At 50.6% G+C, this 26007-nt stretch overlaps 1 protein-coding gene across 2 annotated transcripts in view; it reads right to left on the bottom strand.

Moving 5' to 3' along the window:
* Positions 1–26007, bottom strand: part of SKIC3 (SKI3 subunit of superkiller complex) — a 269270-nt gene that overhangs the window by 118102 nt on the left and 125161 nt on the right. For both annotated transcript variants that reach the window (XM_075325084.1, XM_075325085.1), the window contains exons 18-20: positions 7992–8094; positions 6840–7016; positions 505–649 (exon numbers count right to left, since the gene is read on the bottom strand). In XM_075325084.1, coding sequence (XP_075181199.1) covers positions 505–649; positions 6840–7016; positions 7992–8094 — 425 coding nt within the window. The remainder of the gene's footprint in view (positions 1–504; positions 650–6839; positions 7017–7991; positions 8095–26007) is intronic.

Here is a 26007-nt window from a genome sequence, read left to right as displayed (position 1 = left end):
CATGATTGCGGTCTCCTAATATTCCCTGCAGATTAATGGCTTCATGGAGCCTGTGCTGGTGATTTGCTTTTGATCTTCGTAACTGAAACTGTACATTAATATATGAAAACTACCAGGACTAATGGCTAATGCACTACAAAAACTCAGCCTAACTATTAAAGAACTTGTTGATTATTTCTGCTAACTACTGGAAGAAATGTGCTTTCAGCTCTGTACAATAAATCTGTGTTTCCATTGATAAATAAAGAATGCACTAAAATCTAATTATGTTACATGCATTGCAATGGATAAAATGCTAGTAAAAATGTAGACTTGTGGCGGTATAGAGCATACTGCAGATTTTTTAATCCAATATATGCTCTTTTGTCCAAACCAATACTTTCTAGTGCATGTAAATGGGGTTTACTAAACTCCCACTCACTTGTACTGAATCTACACAATGTATCAAGATGCCTAAATTGTACAGTGCTCAGTGATGGGAATATCCTGAGCATTTCACATTACCTGCACTGACTTTTCCAATAAATCAGTCTGGTTGCTTCCTGCGTTGTCTGAAATGAGCGAGTGCTGTGCCTGGTAGAAATAATTGATGCCAAGATCACACCAGATGTTTGCAGAAGGCTGAAGCTTCAGTGCCCGACCATAACACCTACAAAGAGTAAGGAACAGGGGTGTGCCAGATCAGTACCTCAATCCTCCACACATTTACACATCTGCTGAAGCCATCATCAAACACGCAATTATGGAAAAAAGAGAATTTTGTTTACTTACCGTAAATTCTTTTTCTTATAGTTCCGACATGGGAGACCCAGACCATGGGTGTATAGCTACTGCCTCCGGAGGACACACAAAGTACTACACTCAAACGTGTAGCTCCTCCCTCCGGGCTATATACACCCCCTGGATGACAATCTAACCAGTTCAGTGCAAAATCTGAAGGAGGACATCCACCCATAAGTAGAGATAGAGTAAAACTCGGAAAAACCGGAACCTCTGTCTACAACAACAGCCGGTGAAACATACGGAACAAGAACTGCCAACAGGCAACAGGGAGGGTGCTGGGTCTCCCATGTCGGAACTATAAGAAAAAGAATTTACGGTAAGTAAACAAAATTCTCTTTTTCCTCATCGTTCCTTATGGGAGACCCAGACCATGGGACGTCTCAAAGCAGTCCATGGGTGGGAAATAACCAAAACTGAGAAGTAGGCAAAACCTATCTTCACAAGTGGGCGATAGCTGCCTGAAGGATGCGTCTGCCCAAGCTCGCATCTGCCGAAGCATGAGCATGCACTTGGTAGTGCTTCGAAAAGGTGTGCAGACTAGACCAAGTGGCAGCCTGACAAACCTGCTGAGCCGTAGCCTGGTGCCTGAAAGCCCAGGAGGCACAGACAGCTCTGGTCGAGTGCGCCTTAATCCCTGGCGGTGGGGGCACCTGAGAATGCTGGTAGGCATCGGAGATGGCCGACCTAATCCAACGAGCTAGGGTCGGCTTAGAAGCCGAGAGACCCTTGCGCTGACCCGTGGTTAGTACAAAAAGTGAAGTGCACCGCCTAAAAGCGGCGGTGCGTGACACATAGATTCGGAGCGCCCGCACCAAATCCAAGGTATGCAACGCCTTCTCAAAGCGATGCACAGGGGCCGGACAAAGGGAAGGCAATGAAATGTCCTGGTTAAGGTGGAAAGGAGATACCACCTTAGGCAGAAAGTCCGGAGTCGGACGGAGAACCACCTTGTCTTGGTGAAAAACCATAAAAGGTGACTCCGAAGAGAGCGCAGCCAAATCAGAGACTCTCCTGAGAGAAGTTATGGCCACCAGAAAGACCACTTTCTGTGAAAGTCTAAACAAGGGAACCTCCCTAAGAGGCTCAAAGGGGGGTTTCTGTAAAGCCGTGAGGACCAGATTAAGATCCCAAGGATCCAAAGGCCGCCGGTAAGGAGGAATGATGTGAGATGCGCCCTGCATGAAGGTGCGCACCTGAGCCAGTCGGGCGATACGCCGCTGGAATAATACCGACAGAGCCGACACCTGTCCCTTGAGGGAATTGAGGGACAGTCCTAGCTGCAGACCGGACTGTAGAAAGGACAGGATGGTCGGCAAGGAGAACGGCCAAGGAGCATGGCCGGAAGAGCGACACCAGGACAGGAAAATCTTCCAAGCCCTGTGGTAAATCTTGGCCGAGGAAGACTTCCGAGCCTGAGTCATAGTGGAGATGACCTCAGAAGGAATGCCTGAAGCCGTCAGGATCCAGGACTCAAGAGCCACGCTGTCAATCTGAGAGCCGCAGAATTCTGTCGGAAGAACGGACCTTGAGAGAGAAGGTCTGGGCGGTCCGGGAGATGCCACGGCATTTCTACGGACAGACGGAGCAGATCTGGGTACCAAGCTCGCCTGGGCCAGTCCGGAGCAATGATTATGACCCGACGGCCCTCCATCCTGATCTTGCGCAGAACCCTGGGCAAGAGAGCTAGAGGGGGAAACACATAGGCCAGACGGAACTGGGACCAATCTTGAACCAGCGCGTCCGCTGCGAAGGCCTGAGGATCGTGGGAGCGAGCCACGTAAACCGGAACCTTGTTGTTGTGCCGGGATGCCATTAGATCCACTTCCGGAGTGCCCCACTTGCGGCAGATTGACCTGAACACTGCCGGATGAAGGGCCCACTCGCCGCTGTCCACGGTTTGACGGCTGAGATAATCGGCCTCCCAGTTTTCTACGCCTGGGATGTGGACCGCGGATATGGTGGACTTGGAGTCCTCCGTCCACTGAAGGATTCGTTGAACTTCCAACATTGCCAGGCGGCTGCGGGTCCCGCCCTGGTGATTGATGTAGGCAACCGCTGTCGCGTTGTCTGACTGGACTCGAATGTGCTTGCCCGCCAACAGGTGGTGAAAGGCCACGAGAGCTAGAAGAACAGCCCTGATTTCCAGCACATTGATCGAGAGGGCTGATTCGGACGGAGTCCAAGTGCCCTGTGCTCGGTGGTGGAGAAATACTGCCCCCCAGCCGGAAAGGCTGGCATCCGTGGTGAGAATCACCCAGGACGGAGTCAGGAAGGAGCGTCCCTGTGACAGAGAGAGGGGCCGAAGCCACCACTGAAGAGAGCTCCTGGTCTGCGGCGACAGAGCCACTAGCCTGTGCAAGGAAGAGGTCCGCTTGTCCCAACAGCGGAGAATGTCCAGCTGCAGAGGACGCAGATGGAACTGGGCAAAGGGAACCGCTTCCATTGACGCCACCATCTGACCCAGCACCTGCATGAGGTGCCTGATGGAATGACGGCGGGGCTTCAACAGAGAGCGCACTGCCAGATGAAGGGACTGCTGTTTGACTAAGGGCAGCTTCACAAGTGCCGGCAGAGTCTCGAATTGCATCCCTAGGTACGTAAGTTCCTGGGTCGGGGTCAGAGTGGACTTGGGCAGATTGACAAGCCACCCAAATTGAACAAGCGTGGCGAGAGTGAGCGAAACACTCCGCTGGCAGTCTGCACTGGATGAGGCATTGACTAGAAGGTCGTCCAGGTAGGGGATTACTGCCAACCCCTGGAGATGCAGGACCGCAACCACTGCTGCCATGACCTTGGTGAATACCCGAGGGGCTGTGGCTAACCCGAAGGGGAGAGCCACGAATTGGAAATGTTCCTCTCCGATTGCAAAGCGTAGCCAACGCTGGTGTGAAACCGCAATAGGCACATGCAGATAGGCATCTCTGATGTCGATGGATGCTAGAAAATCTCCTTGGGTCATTGAGGCAATGACCGATCTCAGAGATTCCATGCGAAAGCGCCGCACCTGAACATGCTTGTTGAGAAGCTTGAGGTCCAGGATGGGCCGGAAGGAACCGTCCTTCTTGGGGACTAGGAAGAGGTTTGAGTAGAAACCTCTGAACCGTTCCCGGGCGGGAACCGGAACAATTACTCCGTTGGCCTGCAAGGATGCCACGGCCTGAGAGAAGGCGGCGGCCTTGGAGCAGGGGGGAGTGGACAGAAAAAATCTGTTTGGCGGGCTGGAAGAAAATTCTATCCTGTAGCCGTGGGAGATGATATCCCGCACCCACTGATCGGAGACGTGTTGAAACCACACGTCGCCAAAGCGGGAGAGCCTGCCTCCGACCAAGGACGTTGCTGGCGCCGCCAGATAGTCAAGAGGAGGCTGCCTTAGTGGCAGCGGCTCCTCCGTTCTTCTGAGGACGCGGTTTCGCGCGCCAGTTGGGTTTACGATCCTTGGCTGAGGTAGTGGACGAAGCTGAGGGCTTAGAGGATGACCAGTTAGAGGAACGAAAGGAACGAAACCTCGACTGGTTCCTGCCCTGGACAGGTCTTCTGGTTTTAGTTTGTGGCAGGGAAGTACTCTTCCCGCCAGTAGCTTCCTTAATAATTTCATCCAGTTGTTCACCGAACAGCCGGGACCCAGCAAAGGGGAGCCCAGCAAGGAACTTCTTAGAAGAAGCGTCTGCTTTCCACTCTCGAAGCCACAAGATCCTGCGGATCGCGAGAGAATTAGCGGAAGCCACCGCCGTGCGGTGAGAGGCCTCCAGAATGGCAGACATGGCGTAGGATGAAAAAGCCGAAGCCTGGGAGGTCAAGGCAACCATCTCGGGCATAGAGTCCCTAGCGAGGGAATGTATTTCCGCCAGAGAGGCAGAGACTGCCTTAAGAGCCCACACTGCTGCAAAAGACGGGGAGAACGAGGCTCCTGCCGCCTCATATACAGATTTGGCCAGAAGGTCAACCTGGCGGTCAGTGGGATCTTTAAGAGAGGTGCCATCGGCCACAGATACTACTGTCCGGGCTGAGATTCTCGACACCGGAGGGTCCACCTTTGGGGACTGAGCCCACTCCTTAACCACCTCTGGTGGAAAGGGAAAACGGTCATCAGAACTACGCTTTGGAAAGCGTTTGTCAGGACAGGCCCTGGGCTTGGTCACAGTGGCCTGAAAACTGGAGTGGTTAAAAAACATACTCCTTGCTCTCTTAGGTGAGGTAAACTGGTGTTTTTCTACCAGAGAGGCTTGTTCCTCTGACACTGGTGGATTGAGGTCCAGTACGGAGTTAATGGATGCAATCAAGTCACTAACATCTGCATCACCCTCAGATAAATCAATGGGGTACATAGAGGTAGCGTCTGAGCCCACAGTAAAGGTATCCTCCTCGCCTTGCACCTCAGCTTGTGAATCAGAGCCGTGGGACGAGGAAGGAGAAGGATCCCTGCGTCTCCGTTTAGGAGGACGGGGTCCTAACACCTGCTCTGAGAGCTCTGCAGAGCTCGGAGCAGCAGAGGCACCCTGAGAAGGGGGCTGATGCATGGTCAGCAGAGTCCGGGACAGCTGTCCCATGGAGTCGGCAAAGGACTGTGAGATAGCCTTAGAAAACGATGCTACCCAAGCCGGGGGTTCAGCCACCGGTGCCGGAGCAGCCTGAGGGACCCCTGAGAAGGCTCCAGGCTGAGGCACCACCATGTTAGAGCAGGCCTCACAATGAGGGTATGTGCTCGGTTCTGGCAGAATGAGCTGACATGCAGTGCATATAGCGTACAGCTTAGCAGTCTTCTTGCTCCTAGTGACAGACATGCTGCTGAGGTGGAGGCTCTGCAGTAATAATAATAATACACTCCTGTAGAATGATCCCTGAGAGTGTATAATAAAAGCCCACAACCAGAGGTTGTTGCTTACCAGACCGAATGACCCCTGTGTGTGCCCTCCGGATTCCACAGCTCGGACCCCCAGTGAAGCGTCTGCCTTCCAGGATGCAGAGCTGCAGCAGCCAGCGCCGATCAGTGTGAAGACGCTGATAAAATGGCGCTGGAGTGAGGAGGGGGGGCGGGGATTAGCCCAGGAGCGGGAAAACGGAGGGCCAAGGAGAGATACAGGGGAGGGAAACATCTCCTCAGAGAGGAGTGTCCTCCCCTCTGCTGAACGGCCGGTGGGCGGCGCCACACTTTTCCCCTGCGTGAATCATGCAGGGGAAGCTGAAAACGAAACTAGGCCGCAACTGAAGCCGGGGCCTAGATTTTTACATGCGGCCGACGAGCAGGCACCGTCGGCGCGGTTCTCAGGAAAAACCCAGAGAACCGGCCGGAAATCACAACAAAGTAACAAAACACACTCTCCCCACAATAAATGTACCCGGGACCCCTGAAAAGCGTCTCAATACTTAGCTTTGAGGCGCAGGGCCAAGTCCCTGGGAGAGGGGCTGTTAAACGCTCTGTCCGACAGGAACCAGACAGGGCTGCGGATGGAGACCGGTCTTCTGCAAGGCAGAAAGAACCGTGATGGCTCCCACTTCAAGCCAGAACCCATGGGATGGCGAAGGAGCACGGCATGTGAAGGCTCCAGCCTTGTAAAGTCAACCTTAACAGCACCGCCGACACAGTGGGGTGAGAAGGGACATGCCGGGAGTCCAGACTGGACCCGCTTTTCTTCCATATCTTTGAAATCAAAAATCTTAAAAATGAAAAATCAGAGAATGCATGTGTGTGTGTGACCTCCTGAACACAAAGCATTGAACTGTTTAGATTGTCATCCAGGGGGTGTATATAGCCCGGAGGGAGGAGCTACACGTTTGAGTGTAGTACTTTGTGTGTCCTCCGGAGGCAGTAGCTATACACCCATGGTCTGGGTCTCCCATAAGGAACGATGAAGAAAACACATTTTATAATTAGAAATAAAAAAAAAAAAGTGATAATGCAAGGTGCAGACCATTTCTACAGTGTACACCAGGAACACATGCATATACTACTCGTAGATGTATCCACAGACTTCTATGGATTAAAAATGTCTTTCCGGCATATGACTTGTCTAACATTATACAAATTCTGAATTAACAATGAAGTACTTAGTTCCTACCTTGCTCCAAGTTCCAAGATCTCCGATTTATTCAGTAGCTTCTGATCTGTATTCTGTCCTACAATGGCGCCCATGACATGAACTCTGACTTTGGCTGGAGAGACCAGATGCAAACAGGAGCAAGAATCTCCAAGTAGTTTCCAAAGACATAATAGGTCAGGACGCTGCTGAACAGCTCTGTAATTTATAAAAGAAAAAGGGATTTTATCCATAATGAGTAAATACATTTTCTGGGCCCTGATGCAGCAGGCAGGTCAGTATTCCAGGAGCCCTGCAAACTCCCTCCTACCTGCAGCTCTTCTTTTAATTATCCGACCTGGTGTGACATTGTGCGTGTGTCACACCATTTCAATAACATTGCAATCGGCTAGTTAATCAAAAGAGGATCCACGGATGCTGACAGGTAGGGGACAGATTTCAGGGCTCCTGTATAGCAGAAACAGAATACTGACCTGTCCACTAGGCCAGTGTCCTAAAAATTAATTAGCTAATATCTAAAAATAATATGCAATAATCACATATACTCTTTTATATGTTTATGGATGCAATGATCATTACTAGTGATGGGCGAATAGTAACTATTCCGGTATTTGTCACGAACAACAAACCTAATTCAAGGAACCCGAGCATTTTTCTTACCGTGATGAATGCTGGAATAGTACTCGGTATTCGGTAAGCATTACCTCAACATGAACAGTTACTATGTGCTCATCATTAATCATGACTTAATGTGATGGAAATTAGTGTATGATACTAACCTTGTCAAAGATCCAATCGAGGATAGAAAAAGTCAGCAATCACCGTATCTTCATTCGTGGGTATTTATTTTACATGTGGATCGGGTACAGCATCGAGGGGAGGTGAGGAGAAGCAAATGGGATACGACGACGGCTGGCCGTTTCGCAGAAAATGTGCTTCGGCAGGTCCTGTGCGACATTTTGTGCTAAACGGCCAGCCGTCTTCCTACCCCATTTGCCTCTGAATGAAGTTACGGTGATTGCTGCCATTTTCTATCCTCGATTGGATCTTATTACATGGACTATTTGTTTGGATGGTGCACCCGTACACTCTGTGGTCTCAAGATGATCCATGCATAGCAACCGACTAGGAGGATTAGCAGTGCCCGATGAACCTTTTTGTTTTCTCACTAACCTTGTCAAATACTCAAGACCCTTTGCGATGATATCCACAGCTTTGCCATCAAGGAAATCAGCAAGTGCTCCTTTAGCAAGCATAAGGTGACATTCACCGAGCCCTACAAGATATATAAAGCTGATGACTTATACTAAACAATTCATCTGCTACAAGATGTGGAAGATAGAAAAGAAAAGAAATAACCTTAATATTAGGAAATAGTCTATTTACACAAGTGATCATGGATTGCGATCATGTTAGAATCTTAGCAGTAATTTCACATGCTCATACCAGATACCAGATTCACGCAGCCTCTAAATACGGACAGTGCTGGAATCACAATGCCCGGATGACTGCTGGTTCTCCTGACCTGAGATCACTGCCTATTGGGGGTAAACTCAGGTCAGAAGCCCTGAAGGGTAAAGCTGGGTTCACACATAGCGACAACGACATCGCTGTTACGTCACCATTTTCTGTGACGTAACAGCGACCTTGTAAGTCGCTGTTATGATCGCTGCTTAGCTGTCAAACACAGCGACGCAGCAGCGATCATAACGGCTCTACATGTGCAGAGAGCAGGGAGCCGCGCACACTGCTTAGCGCTGGCTCCTTGCTCTCCTAGCTACAGTACACATAGGGTTAATTAACCCGATGTGTACTGCAGCTCCATGTCACAGTGCAGAGAGCAGGGAGCCGCGCACACTGCTTGCTCTCCTAGCTACAGTACACATCGGGTTAATTAACCCGATGTGTACTGCAGCTACATGTCACAGTGCAGAGAGCAGGGAGCCGCGCACACTGCTTAGCGCTGGCTCCTTGCTCTCCTAGCTACAGTACACATAGGGTTAATTACCTGATGCGTACTGCAGCTACATGTGCACAGAGCAGGAGCCAGCACTAGCAGCAAGAGCGGCGGAGGCTGGTAACGAAGGTAAATATCGGGTAACCAGGGAAAGGTCTTCCCTTGGTTACCCAATGTTTACAGTGGTTACAGCTTTCCGCAGCTGCCAGACGCCGGCTCCTGCTCCCTTGATTTCGTCGCTCTCTCGCTGTCACACACAGCGATGTGTGCTTCACAGCGGGAGAGCGACGACGAAAAAATGAAGCAGGACATTCAGCAACGACCGGCGACCTCACAGCAGGGGCCAGCTCGTTGCTGGATGTCACACACAGCGACAGCGACGGGACGTCGCTGCAACATCACAGAAAATGGTGACGTAGCAGCGACGTTGTTGTTGTCGTCGCTGTGTGTGACACCACCTTAAGATGGGTATTGCAATCAGAACACAGCATGTGTTCAGCAAACACGTGAAATTGGCCACAATGGGGTTAATCAGGTTTTTCACAATAGTCTAGAGTCACTCTATGTGACTAAAGATCTCTAAATCCTTACATCGCAGTGCTGGTGGCAAGAGCGAGCAGTCGACTGCAACTATGCGACTTACTTACTTCATGCCATTCCGAAAAGACGTGCACCGCCTCTCTCAATACAAATTAATTTAGTGAGACCGCACACATCTGTCGGAATGTGTCCGGGACGACTTAAAGGGGGTTTCCCAAGAGCAAAGTTATTTTCAAAGTTCATCTTAATCAATAGAACTTATAATAATAATAATTTAAACAATTGGATGTGTTTAAAATAATGTTCCTGTGCTGAGATAATCATATATATGTGTCCCTGCTATGTACTATGTAATGGCCGTGTCTCACCGTACAGGGCCATGGTCTAATCATACCACATCTCCTGGGCTGGGGAGGAAGCAAAACAGTATATAGGTAGCATAGCATGAGATCGTATCGGCTTCTTTTGTTGGTAAAGCATTTCCCTGCATGTTTTTAGAAAATGCTTTACCTCATAGAAGAAGGGAATTTTGTTTACTTACCGTAAATTCCTTTTCTTCTAGCTCCAATTGGGAGACCCAGACAATTGGGTGTATAGCTATGCCTCCGGAGGCCACACAAAGTATTACACTAAAAGTGTAAAGCCCCTCCCCTTCTGCCTATACACCCCCCGTGCTCACGGGCTCCTCAGTTTTGGTGCAAAAGCAAGAAGGAGGAAAAAATTATAAACTGGTTTAAAGTAAATTCAATCCGAAGGAATATCGGAGAACTGAAACCATTCAACGTGAACAACATGTGTACACAAAAACAGGGGCGGGTGCTGGGTCTCCCAATTGGAGCTAGAAGAAAAGGAATTTACGGTAAGTAAACAAAATTCCCTTCTTCTTTGGCGCTCCATTGGGAGACCCAGACAATTGGGACGTCCAAAAGCAGTCCCTGGGTGGGTAAATAATACCTCATAATAGAGCCGTAACGGCTCCGTCCTACAGGTGTGCAACCGCCGCCTGAAGGACTTGCCTACCTAGGCTGGCATCTGCCGAAGCATAGGTATGCACCTGATAGTGTTTCGTGAAAGTGTGCAGGCTCGACCAGGTAGCTGCCTGACACACCCGCTGAGCCGTAGCCTGGTGTCGCAAGGCCCAGGACGCTCCCACGGCCCTGGTAGAATGGGCCTTCAGCCCTGAGGGAACCGGAAGCCCCGAGGAACGATAAGCTTCGAGAATTGGTTCCTTGATCCACCGAGCCAGGGTTGATTTGGAAGCTTGTGTCCCTTTACGCTGGCCAGCGACAAGGACAAAGAGTGCATCCGAGCGGCGCAGGGGCGCCGTACGAGAAATGTAGACTCTGAGTGCTCTCACCAGATCTAACAAGTGCAAATCCTTTCCACACTGGTGAACTGGATGAGGGCAAAAAGAAGGTAAGGAGATATCCTGATTGAGATGAAAGGGGGATACCACCTTGGGGAGGAATTCCGGAACCGGACGCAGAACCACCTTGTCCTGGTGAAACACCAGGAAAGGAGCTTTGCATGACAACGCTGCTAGCTCAGACACTCTCCGAAGTGAAGTGACTGCTACTAGGAAAACCACTTTCTGCGAAAGGCGTGCGAGCGAAATATCCCTCATTGGCTCGAACGGTGGTTTCTGAAGAATCATCAGCACCCTGTTCAGATCCCAGGGTTCTAACGGACGCTTGTAAGGAGGGACGATGTGACAAACCCCTTGCAGGAACGTGCGTACCTGTGGGAGTCTGGCCAGGCGCTTCTGAAAAAACACAGAGAGCGCAGAGACTTGTCCCTTAAGGGAGCCTAGCGACAAACCCTTTTCCAATCCGGATTGAAGAAAGGACAGAAAAGTGGGCAAGGCAAATGGCCAGGGAGAGAAACCCTGAGCAGAGCACCACGACAGGAATATTTTCCACGTCCTGTGGTAGATCTTGGCGGACGTTGGTTTCCTAGCCTGTCTCATGGTGGCAATGACCTCTTGAGATAATCCTGAAGACGCTAAGATCAAGGACTCAATGGCCACACAGTCAGGTTGAGGGCCGCAGAATTCAGATGGAAAAACGGCCCTTGAGACAGCAAGTCTGGTCGGTCTGGCAGTGCCCACGGTTGGCCGACCGTGAGATGCCACAGATCCGGGTACCACGACCTCCTCGGCCAGTCTGGAGCGACGAGGATGGCGCGTCGGCAGTCGGCCCTGATCTTGCGTAACACTCTGGGCAACAGTGCCAGAGGGGGAAACACATAAGGAAGCTGAAACTGCGACCAATCCTGAACTAAGGCGTCTGCCGCCAGAGCTCTGTGATCTTGAGATCGAGCCATGAATGTTGGGACCTTGTTGTTGTGCCGTGACGCCATTAGGTCGACGTCCGGCATCCCCCAGCGGCAACAGATCTCCTGAAACACGTCCGGGTGAAGGGACCATTCCCCTGCGTCCATGCCCTGGCGACTGAGAAAGTCTGCTTCCCAGTTTTCTACGCCCGGGATGTGAACTGCGGAGATGGTGGAGGCTGTGGCTTCCACCCACATCAAAATCCGCCAGACTTCTTGGAAGGCTTGCCGACTGCGTGTCCCACCTTGGTGGTTGATGTAAGCCACCGCTGTGGAGTTGTCCGACTGAATTCGGATCTGCTTGCCTTCCAGCCACTGCTGGAACGCTTTTAGGGCAAGATACACTGCCCTGATCTCCAGAACATTGATCTGAAGTGAGGACTCTTGCTGAGTCCACGTACCCTGAGCCCTGTGGTGGAGAAAAACTGCTCCCCACCCTGACAGACTCGCGTCCGTCGTGACCACCGCCCAGGATGGGGGTAGGAAGGATTTCCCCTTCGATAATGAGGTGGGAAGAAGCCACCACCGAAGGGAAGCTTTGGTTGCCTGAGAGAGGGAGACGTTCCTGTCTAGGGACGTCGGCATCCTGTCCCATTTGCGTAGGATGTCCCATTGAAGAGGACGCAGGTGAAACTGCGCGAAAGGAACTGCCTCCATTGCTGCCACCATCTTCCCCAGGAAGTGCATGAGGCGCCTCAAGGGGTGTGACCGACCTTGAAGGAGAGATTGCACCCCTGTCTGTAGTGAACGCTGTTTGTCCAGCGGAAGCTTCACTATCGCTGGAAGAGTATGAAACTCCATGCCAAGATATGTCAGCGATTGGACCGGTGTCAGATTTGACTTTGGAAAATTGATGATCCACCCGAAACTCTGGAGAGTCTCCAGAGTAACGTTGAGGCTGTGTTGGCATGCCTCTTGAGAGGGTGCCTTGACCAGCAGATCGTCCAAGTAAGGTATCACCGAGTGACCCTGAGAGTGGAGGACCGCAACTACTGTAGCCATGACCTTGGTGAAAACCCTTGGGGCTGTCGCCAGGCCGAACGGCAGTGCCGCGAACTGAAGGTGTTCGTCTCTTGTGGCGAAGCACAGGAAGCGCTGATGCTCTGGAGCAATCGGTACGTGGAGATAAGCATCTTTGATATCGATCGATGCTAGGAAATCTCCTTGGGACATTGAGGCGATGACGGAGCGGAGGGATTCCATCCGGAACCGCCTGGTCATTACGTGTTTGTTGAGCAGTTTTAGATCCAAAACAGGACGGAAAGACCCGTCCTTCTTTGGAACCACAAACAGGTTGGAGTAGAAACCGTGACCCTGTTGCTGAAGAGGAACCGGGACCACCACTCCTTCTGCCTTCAGAATGCCCACCGCCTGCAGAAGAGCCTCGGCTCGCTCGGGAGGCGGAGATGTTCTGAAGAATCGAGTCGGAGGACGAGAGCTGAACTCTATCCTGTAACCGTGAGACAAAAAGTCTCTCACCCAACGGTCTTTTACTTGTGGCAGCCAGGTGTCGCAAAAGCGGGAGAGCCTGCCACCGACCGAGGATGCGGTGTGAGGAGGCCGTAAGTCATGAGGAAGCCGCCTTGGTAGCGGCACCTCCGGCGGTCTTTTTAGGGTGTGATTTGGACCGCCATGCGTCGGAGTTCCTCTGATCCTTCTGAGGCCTTTTGGACGAGGAGAATTGGGACTTGCCCGCCCCCCGAAAGGACCGAAACCTCGACTGTCCCCTCCTCTGTTGGGGTGTTTTTGGTTTGGCCTGGGGTAAGGATGTTTCCTTTCCCTTGGATTGTTTGATGATTTCATCCAATCTCTCACCAAACAAGCGGTCGCCAGAAAATGGCAAACCAGTTAAGCACTTTTTGGAAGCCGAATCTGCCTTCCATTCCCGTAGCCACAAGGCCCTGCGTATTGCCACCGAATTGTCGGCTGCAACCGCCGTACGGCTCGCAGAGTCCAGGACCGCATTAATAGCGTAGGACGCAAATGCCGACGTTTGAGAGGTTATGGACGCCACCTGCGGCGCAGACGTACGTGTGAGTGCATCAATTTGCGCCTGACCAGCTGAGATAGCTTGGAGTGCCCATACGGCTGCGAATGCTGGAGCAAAAGACGCGCCGATAGCTTCATAGATGGATTTCAACCAGAGCTCCATCTGTCTGTCAGTGGCATCCTTGAGTGAAGCTCCATCTTCCACTGCAACTATGGATCTAGCCGCCAGTCTGGAGATTGGAGGATCCACCTTGGGACACTGAGTCCAGCCCTTGACCACGTCAGGGGGGAAGGGGTAACGTGTATCCTTAAGGCGCTTGGAAAAACGCTTATCTGGACAAGCTCGGTGTTTCTGGACTGCCTCTCTGAAGTCAGAGTGGTCCAGAAACATACTCATTGTACGCTTAGGAAACCTGAAACGGAATTTCTCCTGCTGAGAAGCTGACTCCTCCACTGGAGGAGCTGAGGGAGAAATATCCAACATTTGATTGATGGACGCAATAAGATCATTCACTATGGCGTCCCCATCAGGAGTATCAAGGTTGAGAGCGGCTTCAGGATCAGAATCCTGATCAGCTAGCTCCGCTTCATCATATAGAGAGTCCTCTCGCTGAGACCCTGAACAATGTGATGATGTCGAGGGGATTTCATAGCGAGCTCGCTTAGTCGGTCTGGGACTGCGTTCCATGTCAGAGACCTCACCCTGGGATCTATGAGACACCCCGGGAGAACATTGTTGTTCCAACTGAGGGGAACCAGGGGGCAATGATTCCACAGTGCCCATGGCTTGAGATGCCGGCCTGGACTGCAAGGCTTCTAATATCTTAGCCATAGTCTCAGAAAGTCTTTCAGTAAAAACTGCAAACTCCGTCCCTGTCACCTGGACAGTGTTAACAGGTGGTTCTCCCTGGGCCACCCTTAGCAGAGGCTCCGGCTGAGTAAGTGCCACAGGGGCCGAGCATTGCACACAATGAGGGTCAGTGGAACCTGCCGGCAGTATAGCCGTACATGCTGCACAGGCAGCATAGTAAGTCTGTGCTTTGGCACCCTTGCTATTTGTGGACGACATGCTGTTGTCTCCTCTGAGCAATCCAGGAGGGTATATAGCCAAAAATCAACCGTGCACCATACAGTGTAAAGTATAGCCTATAATCATATAATCTATAAGTACACTTCTGCACCAGTGGGGCCAGCACCTAGGTGCTGCTTACCGCCCGCGCAATGCGGTTGTGTGGTCACCAGAATTCCTGCCTGGGTCTCCCTGAGCTTGTCTCCCTTCTCCAGCGTTAGCAGAGCTGACAGGAATGGCTGCCGGCGTCCTGAGGAGAGGAGGGGGCCGTGGGCGTGCCCTAGAAAGTGCGGGAATCTGGTGCCCCACTGTGCACAGTGAGGGGGGTGGAGTATGCAAAGCATGCTCCAGCCTCAGTTGCTGACGTCCTTTACAGCGTCCCGCCCTTCCCCTGACTGGCAGGCCTGGGGGCGGGAAAAGAATGAGACTAGGCCGCAAAAGCCGGGGACTAAAGTTATAAGCGCGGCCGCCGTATAAGCGCGGTCGGCGCGGAAGTCCCCGGCGCACTAACAGTCCCAGCCGCGCCGCAGTGATAACAATGGCAGCGGCGGTCAGCGCGGCAGTCCCCATACACTAACACACTCAGCGACGCTGTAGTGTGTAAAGGCACAAACGCAGTCAGCGCCGCGGTCCCCTGTGCACTAGCACACCCAGCAATGCTGGAGTGTTGCTGTGCGCGGTCCCCACGGGGACACAGAGTACCTCAAAGTAGCAGGGCCATGTCCCTGAACGATACTCGGCTCCTATCCAGCAGAGTCCTCAGGAGCTGTGGATGGAGCACGGTCTCATGTGCCTGGAGACCGATAGGATCCCACTTCACCCAGAGCCCTAAGGGGGATGGGGAAGGAAAACAGCATGTGGGCTCCAGCCTCCGTACCCGCAATGGATACCTCAACCTTAACAACACCGCCGACAAGAGTGGGGTGAGAAGGGAGCATGCTGGGGGCCCTGTTATGGGCCCTCTTTTCTTCCATCCGACATAGTCAGCAGCTGCTGCTGACTAAGCTGTGGAGCTATGCGTGGATGTCTGCCTCCTTCGCACAAAGCATAAAAACTGAGGAGCCCGTGAGCACGGGGGGTGTATAGGCAGAAGGGGAGGGGCTTTACACTTTTAGTGTAATACTTTGTGTGGCCTCCGGAGGCATAGCTATACACCCAATTGTCTGGGTCTCCCAATGGAGCGCCAAAGAAAGAATAATTTGGATTCCTGTGCTGTAATGTCTGTATACTTTATTACTTCCTCCTCAGCCCAGGAGATATGGTATAATCAGAGCAAGTCCAAGTTACAGTCAGACACAGCCATTACATAGTACATAGCAGGAGCACATTTATAAAAATGTATAAATTTATAAACATTTTTTTAAAACACATCCAAATGTGAAAAGTATTATTATTCCAAGATCGACTGATTGCAATTAACTTTAAAATGAATGTTGTTCGTGGGAAAACCCCTTTAATATCAGAGTAGTGGGTGTCTGATAGCTGGCAACTCCACCTGTTAGGGTGAACACTTAACCAGGGTTCACACATGTTGCCTACTGCTTGATTCTAATTGGTGTGGATTGAGTGCATGCTTGAAAAATTAGATCAGACACACAGTTGGATATTCATCTTTCCTCGATCGAGGTCGGCCCAGAACTGCCAGATTTATTCAAGACCATGCCTCTATATAACTTAGGGAAGGGGCATGGTCGGCTCTACAGTGGGCATGCTCAAATGTGTTCATTGGTCAGTGGGTTGAACAATGTGTTAGTCCATGAGCTGATTGGTGGGCGTCATCGTAGGCAGGTCTATGACGTCATTGGACAGATACATGGTGATGCTGATGGGAGGGTCTATGTCGTCATCTGGTTGATCCATGCTGATTGGAGGGTCTATGATGTCATCGGTGGCCATCTTAGTTATATCTGAAAACCTGGCTCATGTAAGGGAAATTGACACATTTTCCACAATCCCCTGTCAAGAGGTTAATTAAATATTTGATCTAATGGCTCTCCTTAACACACCTATAATCAGTTACCAGCCTCAGCAAAGGTTGAATGTAAACACTCTATGGAGTTTAGTGGCCGCTCTCCCGGTACTGGAGATCAACTATCCCATCTGCAGTAACCAAGAGCAGCCACTGAACAGAGTGGAGGGCAGTGTTCCCAAAGGGCTGAGCTGGTTAGAGCTGATCGGTAGGGGAGCAGGTATTGGACTCCTGTGATCTGATATTGATGACCAATCCTGAAGATACAGTACAGACCAAACGTTTGGACACAGATTCTCATTCAAAGAGTTTTCTTTATTTTCAGGACTCTCAAAATTGTAGATTCGCATTGAAGGCATCAAAACTATGAAATAACACATGTGGAATTTAAAACTTAACAAAAAAGTGTGAAACAACTGAAAATATGTCTTATATTCTAGGTTCTTCAAAGTAGCCACCTCTTGCTTTGATTACTGCTTTGCACACTCTTGACATTCTGTTGATGAGCTTCAAGAGGAAGTCACCGGAAATGGTCTTCCAACAGTCTTGAAGGAGTTCCCAGAGATGCTTAGCACTTGTTGGCCCTTTTGCCTTCACTGTGCGGTCCAGCTCACCCCAAACCATCTCGATTGGGTTCAGGTCTGGTGACTGTGGAGGCCAGGTCATCTGGCGTAGCACCCCATCACTCTCCTTCTTAGTCAAATAGCCCTTACACAGCCTGGAGGTGTGTTTGGGGTCATTGTCCTGTTGAAAAATAAATAATGGTCCAACTAAAACGCAAACCGGATGGAATAGCATGCTGCTGCAAGATGTTGTGGGTAGCCATGCTGGTTCAGTATGCCTTCAATTTTTAATAAATCCCCAACAGTGTCACCAGCAAAGCACCCCCACACCATCACACCTCCTCCTCCATGCTTCACGGTGGGAACCAGGCATGAAGAGTCCATCCGATCACCCCTTCTGCATCGCACAAAGACATGGTGGTTGGATCCAAATATCTCAACTTTGGACTCAGCAGACCAAAGCACAGATTTCCACTGGTCTAATGTCCATTCCTTGTGTTCTTTAGCCCAAACAAGTCTCTTCTGCTTGTTGCCTGTCCTTAGCAGTGGTTTCCTAGCAGCTATTTTACCATGAAGGCCTGCTGCACAAAGTCTCCTCTTAACAGTTGTTCTAGAGATGTGTCTGCTGCTAGAACTCTGTGTGGCATTGACCTGGTCTCTAATCTGAGCTGTTGTTAACCTGCGATTTCTGAGGCTGGTGACTAGGATAAACGTATCCTCCGCAGCAGAGGGGAGTCTTGGTCTTCCTTTCCTGGGGGCGCTCCTCATGTGAGCCAGTTTCTTTGTAGCGTTTGATGGTTTTTGCCACTGCACTTGGGGACACTTTCAAAGTTTTCTCAATTTTTCAGACTGACTGACCTTCATTTCTTAAAGTAATGATGGCCACTCGTTTTTCTTTACTTAGCTGTTTTTTTCTTGCCATAATACAAATTCTAGCAGTCTATTCAGTAGAACTATCAGCTGTGTATCCACCAGACTTCTGCACAACACAACTGATGGTCCCAACCCCATTTATAAGGCAAGAAATCCCACTTATTAAACCTATTAGGGCACACCTGTGAAGTGAAAACCATTTCTGGTGACTACCTCTTGAAGCTGATCAAGAGAATGCCAAGAGTGTGCAAAGCAGTAATCAAAGCAAAAGGTGGCTACTTTGAAGAACCTACAATATAAGACATATTTTCAGTTGTTTCACACTTTTTTGTTAAGTATTTCATTCCACATGTATTATTTCGTAGTTTTGATGACTTCAATGTTAATCTACAATTTTCAGAATCATGATAATAAAGAAAACTCTTTGAATGAGAAGGTGTGTCCAAACGTTTGGTCTGTACTGTAGATCATCAATATCCTAGTTGTGAAAAATATTTTAATCACAGAACTAAATACTACATCAAGAATCATCATTTTCTTCTATCTCAGCAGTTGGATTTAGTACTGGTTATGTATTATAGCCTTGTTCTTACCAATAGTCTCTCAGGGAACCCTGTCAGTAAAAAAGAGAATTTTGTTACTTACCGTAAATTCTTTTTCTTATAGTTCCGTATTGGGAGACCCAGACCATGGGTGTTTAGCTTCTGCCTCCAGAGGACACACAAAGTACTACACTTAAAAGTTTAGCTCCTCCCTCTGAGCTTATACACCCCCTGGTAGCCAGTCCTAGCCAGTTTAGTGCAAAAGCTGAAGGAGAATAGCCACCCACAAGTAGAACCGAGTAAGAACCGGAACAACCGGAGACTCTGTCCACGACAACAGCCGGTGATAACACACGGAACAAGAAAATTGCCAGCAGGCAACAGGGAGGGAGCTGGGTCTCCCAATACGGAACTATAAGAAAAAGAATTTACGGTAAGTAACAAAATTCTCTTTTTCTTTATCGTTCCTTTGGGAGACCCAGACCATGGGACGTTCCAAAGCTGTCCCTGGGTGGGAAAAAACAGAAAAAACTAAGAAGTAGGCAGAGCCTAACTTCACAAGTGGGCGACAGCCGCCTGAAGGATGCGTCTGCCCAAGCTCGCATCTGCCGAAGCATGAGCATGCACTTGGTAGTGCTTCGAAAAGGTATGCAGGCTAGTCCAAGTGGCAGCCTGACAGACTTATTGAGCCGTAGCCTGGTGCCTAAAAGCCCAAGAGGCACTGACAGCTCTGGTCGAGTGTGCTTTGATCCCCGGCGGGGGAGGCACCTGAGTACTCTGGTAGGCGTCCGAAATGGTCGATCTAATCCAACGGGCCAAGGTCGGCTTAGAAGCAGAGAGACCCTTGCGCCGCCCTGTGGTTAGCACAAAAAGAGAGGTGCACCGCCTAAGCGCAGCGGTGCGAGCCACATAAATCCGGAGAGCACGCACCAGATCTAGAGTATGCAGCGCTTTCTCAAAGAGATGAACAGGGGCCGGACAGAAGGAAGGCAAGGAAATATCCTGGTTAAGGTGGAAGGGAGAGACCACCTTAGGAAGAAAGTCCGGGGTCAGACGGAGAACTACCTTGTCTTGGTGAAAAAACAAAAAAGGTGACTCCGAGGAGAGCGCAGCCAAATCAGAGCCTCTCCTGAGAGAAGTGATGGCAACCAGAAAGGCCACCTTTTGAGAAAGACGATACAAAGAAACCTCCCTAAGAGGCTCAAAGGGGGGTTTCTGCAATACCGTGAGTACCAAGTTAAGGTCCCAGGGATCCAAGGGCCGCCGATAAGGCGGAATGATGTGAGACGCACCTTGCATGAAGGTGCGGATCTGAGCCAGCCGGGCGAGACGCCGCTGGAACAGCACTGATAGAGCTGAGACCTGTCCCTTGAGAGAGTTGAGGGACAGTCCTAGCTGCAGACCGGACTGTAAAAAAGACAGAAGGGTCGGCAACGAGAATGGCCAAGGAGAATGGCCGGAAGAGCGACACCAGGACAGGAAAATTTTCCAAGTCCTATGATAGATCTTGACGGAGGAAGACTTACGGGCCCGAGTCATAGTGGAGATGACTTCAGGAGGAATATCAGAAGCCGTCAAAATCCAGGACTCAAGAGCCACGCCGTCAATTTGAGTGCCACAGAATTCGGGCGGAAAAACGGACCTTGCGAGAGCAGGTCTGGACGGTCCGGAAGATGCCACGGCATCTCCACGGACAGTTGGAGCAGGTCCGGAGACCAAGCTCGCCTGGGCCACTCCGGTGCAATGAGGATGACTCGACGGCCCTCCATTCTGATCTTGCGCAGGACTCTGGGCAAGAGAGCTAGAGGGGAAAACACGTAGGACAGACGAAACTGGGACCAGTCTTGAACCAGAGCGTCCGCGGCGAAGGCCTGAGGATCGTGGGAGCGAGCCACGTAAACCGGAACCTTGTTGTTGTGACGGGATGCCATTAGGTCCACGTCCGGAGTGCCCCACTTGCGGCAGATTGACTGAAACACTGCCGGGTGCAGAGACCACTCGCCACCGTCCATGCGTGTCCCGCCTTGGTGATTGATGTAGGCAACCGCTGTCGCGTTGTCTGACTGGACTCGAATGTGCCTGCCCGCCAATAGGTGGTGAAAGGCTAGGAGAGCTAGAAGCACAGCTCTGGTTTCCAGCACATTGATTGAAAGGGCTGACTCGGACGGAGTCCAAGTGCCCTGAGCTCTGTGGTGGAGATGTACCGCTCCCCAGCCGGATAGGCTGGCATCCGTGGTGAGAATCACCCAGGACGGAGCCAGGAAGGAGCGCCCTTGGGACAGGGAGAGGGGTCGTAGCCACCACTGAAGAGAGGTCCTGGTCCGTGGCGACAGAGCCACTAACCTCTGTAAGGAGGAAGGCCGCTTGTCCCAACAGCGGAGAATGTCCAGCTGCAGAGGACGCAGATGGAACTGGGCAAAGGGAACCGCCTCCATGGAAGCCACCATTTGACCCAGCACCTGCATCAGGTGCCTGAGGGAATAACGGCGGGGCCTCAGGAGAGAGCGCACCGCTAGCCGGAGAGACTGCTGTTTGATTAAGGGCAACTTCACAAGTGCCGGCAAAGTCTCGAACTGCATCCCTAGGTACGTGAGACTCTGGGTCGGAGTCAGAGTGGATTTGGGAAGATTGACAATCCACCCGAATTGGGCTAGGGTGGCGAGAGTGAGCGAAACACTCCACTGACAGTCTGCGCTGGATGGACCCTTGACCAGAAGGTCGTCCAGATAAGGAAGCACTGCTAACCCCTGGAGGTGCAGGACCGCAATCACTGCCGCCATGACCTTGGTGAATACCCGAGGGGCCGTGGCTAACCCGAAGGGGAGAGCCACGAATTGGAAATGATCCTCTCCTATCGCAAAACGTAACCAACGCTGATGTGACACTGTGATTGGCACATGTAGATAGGCATCTCTGATGGCGATGGACGCCAGGAACTCCCCTTGGGTCATAGAGGCAATGACTGATCGCAGAGACTCCATGCGAAAATGCCGCACCCAGACATGCTTGTTGAGAAGCTTGAGATCCAGGATGGGCCGGAACTGGGACAATCACTCCGTTTGCCTGCTAGGACGCCATGGCCTGCGAGAAGGCGGCGGCCTTGGAGCAGGAGGGAGTTGAGAGAAAAAATCTGTTTGGAGGGCTGGAAGAGAATTCTATCCTGTAGCCGTGAGATATGATATCTCTCACCCACTGATCGGAGACTTGTTTTAACCAAGCGTCGCCAAAGTGGGAGAGCCTGCCACCGACTAAGGACGTGGCTGGAGCGGGCCAAGAGTCATGAGGAAGCTGCCTTAGTGGCAGAACCTCCTGCGGTCTTCTGCGGATGCGCTTTTGGGCGCCAGTTGTATTTCTGATCCTTGGCTGAGTTAGCGGACGAGGCGGAAGGCTTAGAGGATGACCAGTTGGAGGAACGAAACCTCGATTGATTCCTACCATGGGCGGGTTTCCTGGTCTTAGTTTGTGGCATGGAAGTACTCTTCCCGCCAGTAGCTTCTTTAATGATTTCATCCAGCTGTTCACCAAACAGCCGTGAACCAGCAAAAGGGAGCCCAGCAAGAAACTTCTTGGACGAAGCATCTGCCTTCCACTCTCGAAGCCACAAAATCCTGCGGATAACAAGAGAATTAGCTGAAGCCACCGCAGTGCGGTGAGCAGCCTCTAGCATGGCAGACATGGCATAAGATGAAAAGGCTGAAGCCTGAGCAGTTAAGGTAACCATCTCAGGCATAGATTCCTTGGTGAGGGAATGCATCTCCTCTAGAGAAGCAGAGATGGCTTTGAGAGCCCACACTGCTGCAAAAGTCGGGGAAAGCGCGGCCCTCGCAGCTTCGTACACAGATTTGGCCAGAAGGTCAATCTGACGGTCAGTGGAATCCTTAAGTGAGGTGCCGTCAGCCACCGACACAAGGGTCCGGGCTGATAGCCTAGACACCGGAGGGTCTACCTTTGGGGAGTGAGACCACTCCTTGACCACCTCAGGTGGAAATGGAAACCGGTCATCAGAACCACACTTTGGAAAGCGTTTGTCAGGGCAGGCCCTGGGTTTGGTCACAGCGGTCTGAAAACTGGAGTGGTTAAAGAACACACTCTTCACTCTCTTAGGCGAGGTAAACTGATGTTTTTCTGCCAAAGAGAGTTGCTCCTCTGACACTGGCGGATTGAGATCAAGCACAGAATTAATAGAAGCAATCAAATCACTAAGATCTGAGTCACCCTCAGAGAAATCGATGGGATACATAGCCTCCGAGCGCCCAGTGAGAGCATCCTCCTCATCTTGAGAGTCAGCTCTTGAGACAGAGCCGTGGGATGGGGAGGGGGAGGAAACCCTGCGCCTTCTCTTAGAAGGACGGGGTCTGGGATCAGATGATGAATCCTCCGTGAGCTCTGATGGACGGAGGTCAGAGGATAGGAGTCCTCTGTCAAGAGTATTAGAGGCACCCTGTGAGGGGGGCTGATGCATATTCATCAAAGTCCTGGACAAAAGTCCCATGGACTCAGCAAATGACTGGGATATGGACCTAGAAAAGGACTCTACCCAGGCCGGGGGTTCAATCACAGGTGCAGCAGCAGCCTGAGAGACCACTGGGGGTGAGACTCCAGGCTGTGGCACCGCCAAGTTAGAGCAACCATCACGGTGTGGATAAATGCTCGCCTCAGGCAGCAGGAGCTTACATGCAGTGCATGCAGAATAAAGCTTTGGAGCCTTGCTCCTTGTGTGAGACATGCTGCTGGAGTGGGGGCTTTGCAGAGAATGAACCCCAGGGAGAATATACAGAGGTCCACAACCGGAGACCGGCTGTGGCCTACCAGACCGCTGAGCGCGGTGTTGTGTGCCCTCCAGATCCCGAAGCCCGGTCCCCCAGAGTCGCAGCACCTCATCAGAGATGCAGAATGCAGGATGTCCCAGAGCAGTGAACTCTGCCTGAGAAATTGCCGCCTGAGCGAAGAGAGGGGGCGGGACTAGGGGCGTTCCTATAAAAGAGCGGGAACTGGAGGGCTATAGAGACCTGCCGGGAAGGAGGGACGCCCCAGCAGTGGGGAGTGTCCCTCCCCTGTGTAGAACGGCTGTCGGGAGGAGCCGAACCTGTCCCTCTCTGCATGAGTGACATGCGAGGGCAGGAAAACGAAACTAGGCCTCCGGCGAAGCTGGGGCCTAAATTTAAGCGGCGAGGCCGACAAGCAGGCACCATCGGCGCGGTTCTCGGGCAAAAGCTGGAGAACCCGCCGGAAAAGTTAAAAACAATCACATACAGCATACTTTACCCTTACAATAAAGAACCGGGACCCCCAACATAAACGTCTCAGGTACTTAGCTGCTGAGACGCAGGGCCATGTCCCTGGGGATGAGTGCTCCGGTCCAACAGAATCCTCAAGGGGCTGTGGATGGAGACCGGACTCCTGTCAGGCATGGAGACCGTGCTGGCTCCCACTTCAAGCCAGAGCCCAGAAGGGATGGTGAAGGAGCGCGGCATGTAAGGCTTCAGCCTTGTAAATCAACCTTAACAACACCGCCGACACAGTGGGGTGAGAAGGGACATGCCGGGAGTCCAGACATGGACCCGCTTTTCTTCAAACTCTTTCCAAAAGTCAAACAATCAGATGAGAATGCATGTGTGGATGTTTGACCTCCTGAACACAAAGCGATAAACTGGCTAGGACTGGCTACCAGGGGGTGTATAAGCTCAGAGGGAGGAGCTACACTTTTAAGTGTAGTACTTTGTGTGTCCTCCGGAGCCAGAAGCTAAACACCCATGGTCTGGGTCTCCCAAAGGAACGATAAAGAAAGTCACATTATTATGGTAAAAAAAAATAACATATGACCATATCATAAATTTTTGTGATGGATGGACGGAAAGTGATGAATTCAGCATTCTGTATAATTCTGTATTATCTAGTGTGCATTTTATAGGGCTTCTTGCAGGAGAGACATACATGGAGCTATTTCCCCTTCCAGTTTTGAGGTAAGAGTACTCTACCTTACGGAAGCAGTATACTGATGGCAAAACCAGTGCTAAGAGCTGTTATCACCGCGGGAGGGGGGAGCAATGCTCAGTTCTGTACATGGTCTGTCCATTTGTCACATACAACGACTGCAATGTCAATGTGTGTAGTAAGCAGCAGGGCTGTGGAGTAGGTAAGCCAAACCTCCGACTCCAACTCCGATTTCCTCATACAATTGAAACCAGAAGTTCCAATCCTGTCTTAATAAAAACACATCTGCATGTTTTTCTCACTATCTGACATGAAATCAGAATAAACCTTTCCCGTTTTAGGTCAACTAGGAACCAAATGTTGAGAGAGAATGTTTTAAGGCATTTTTACTTTTTTCTGCAAATTCAAAATTCTTTATCCATTTCATTAATATTTGGTACCACTGCACTTAAACTTGGATCAAACGATTTGGATCTCCTTCCACAAGCTTCTCACCATAGCTGGCTGTATCCATTCCTCCTGACAGAACTGATGTAACTGAGCCATGCTTGTAGGTCACCTTGCTGGCATCGGATTTTTCAGCTTTGCCCATGAATTTTCAAAACTACTGAGAAAATATATAATGTATATTGACTTATATAGCGCCATTAATTAAATAGCGCTTTACATAAATCATCAATCAGGGCCTTGTGATGGCCGCTGCAAAACATTGACTTTGTTATTCCTAATTCCCTTTGCAACCAGTTTGGCAGTATGCTTCGATGCTTCGGGTCATTGTCAATTTGTAAGACTCATTTCTGCCCCAGCTTTAAATTTCTGGCTGATGTCTTGAGATGTTGCTTCAGTGTTGCCACATAATCTTTTTTTCTCATGATGCCATCTATTTTTTGAAGTGCACCAGTCTCTCTTGCAGCAAAACAACCCCAAACCATGATGCTGCCACCCCCGTGTTTCACACTTGGGATGGTATTTTTAGGCTTCAAAGCTTCTCCCTTCTTCCTCCAAATGTAACAATGGTCATTATGGCCAAACAGTTCAACAGTTCAATTTTAGTTTCGCCAGACCACAGGACATGTCACCAAAATTTAAGGTTTTTGTTCCTGTGCACATTTTTAAATATTAATTTGTCTTTTTTTATATCTTCCTTTTGAAGTAATGGCTTCTTATTGGCAGAGGGCCTATCAGAGAGCTACAGTACTTGTTTCATTGTGGGTAATAACATAATCTTACTAGCTTCCGCCAGCATCTTCACAAGGTCTTCTGATTTTGTTCTTGGATTGATATTCACATGTCTGACCAAAGCACGTTCATCTCTGGTACACAGAACCAGTCTCCTTCCTGAGCGGTATGATGGCTGGACATTCCCATCTTATTTGTACTTCCGTAGAATTGTTTGTACAGATGAACAAGGAACCTTCAGGT

Source organism: Anomaloglossus baeobatrachus, chromosome 1 (assembly GCF_048569485.1).
Source record: "Anomaloglossus baeobatrachus isolate aAnoBae1 chromosome 1, aAnoBae1.hap1, whole genome shotgun sequence".
In the NCBI taxonomy this organism is placed as follows: domain Eukaryota; kingdom Metazoa; phylum Chordata; class Amphibia; order Anura; family Aromobatidae; genus Anomaloglossus; species Anomaloglossus baeobatrachus.
The sequence above is the reverse complement of the archived record's forward strand: the minus strand, read 5'-3'. Positions and strand labels throughout refer to the sequence as shown.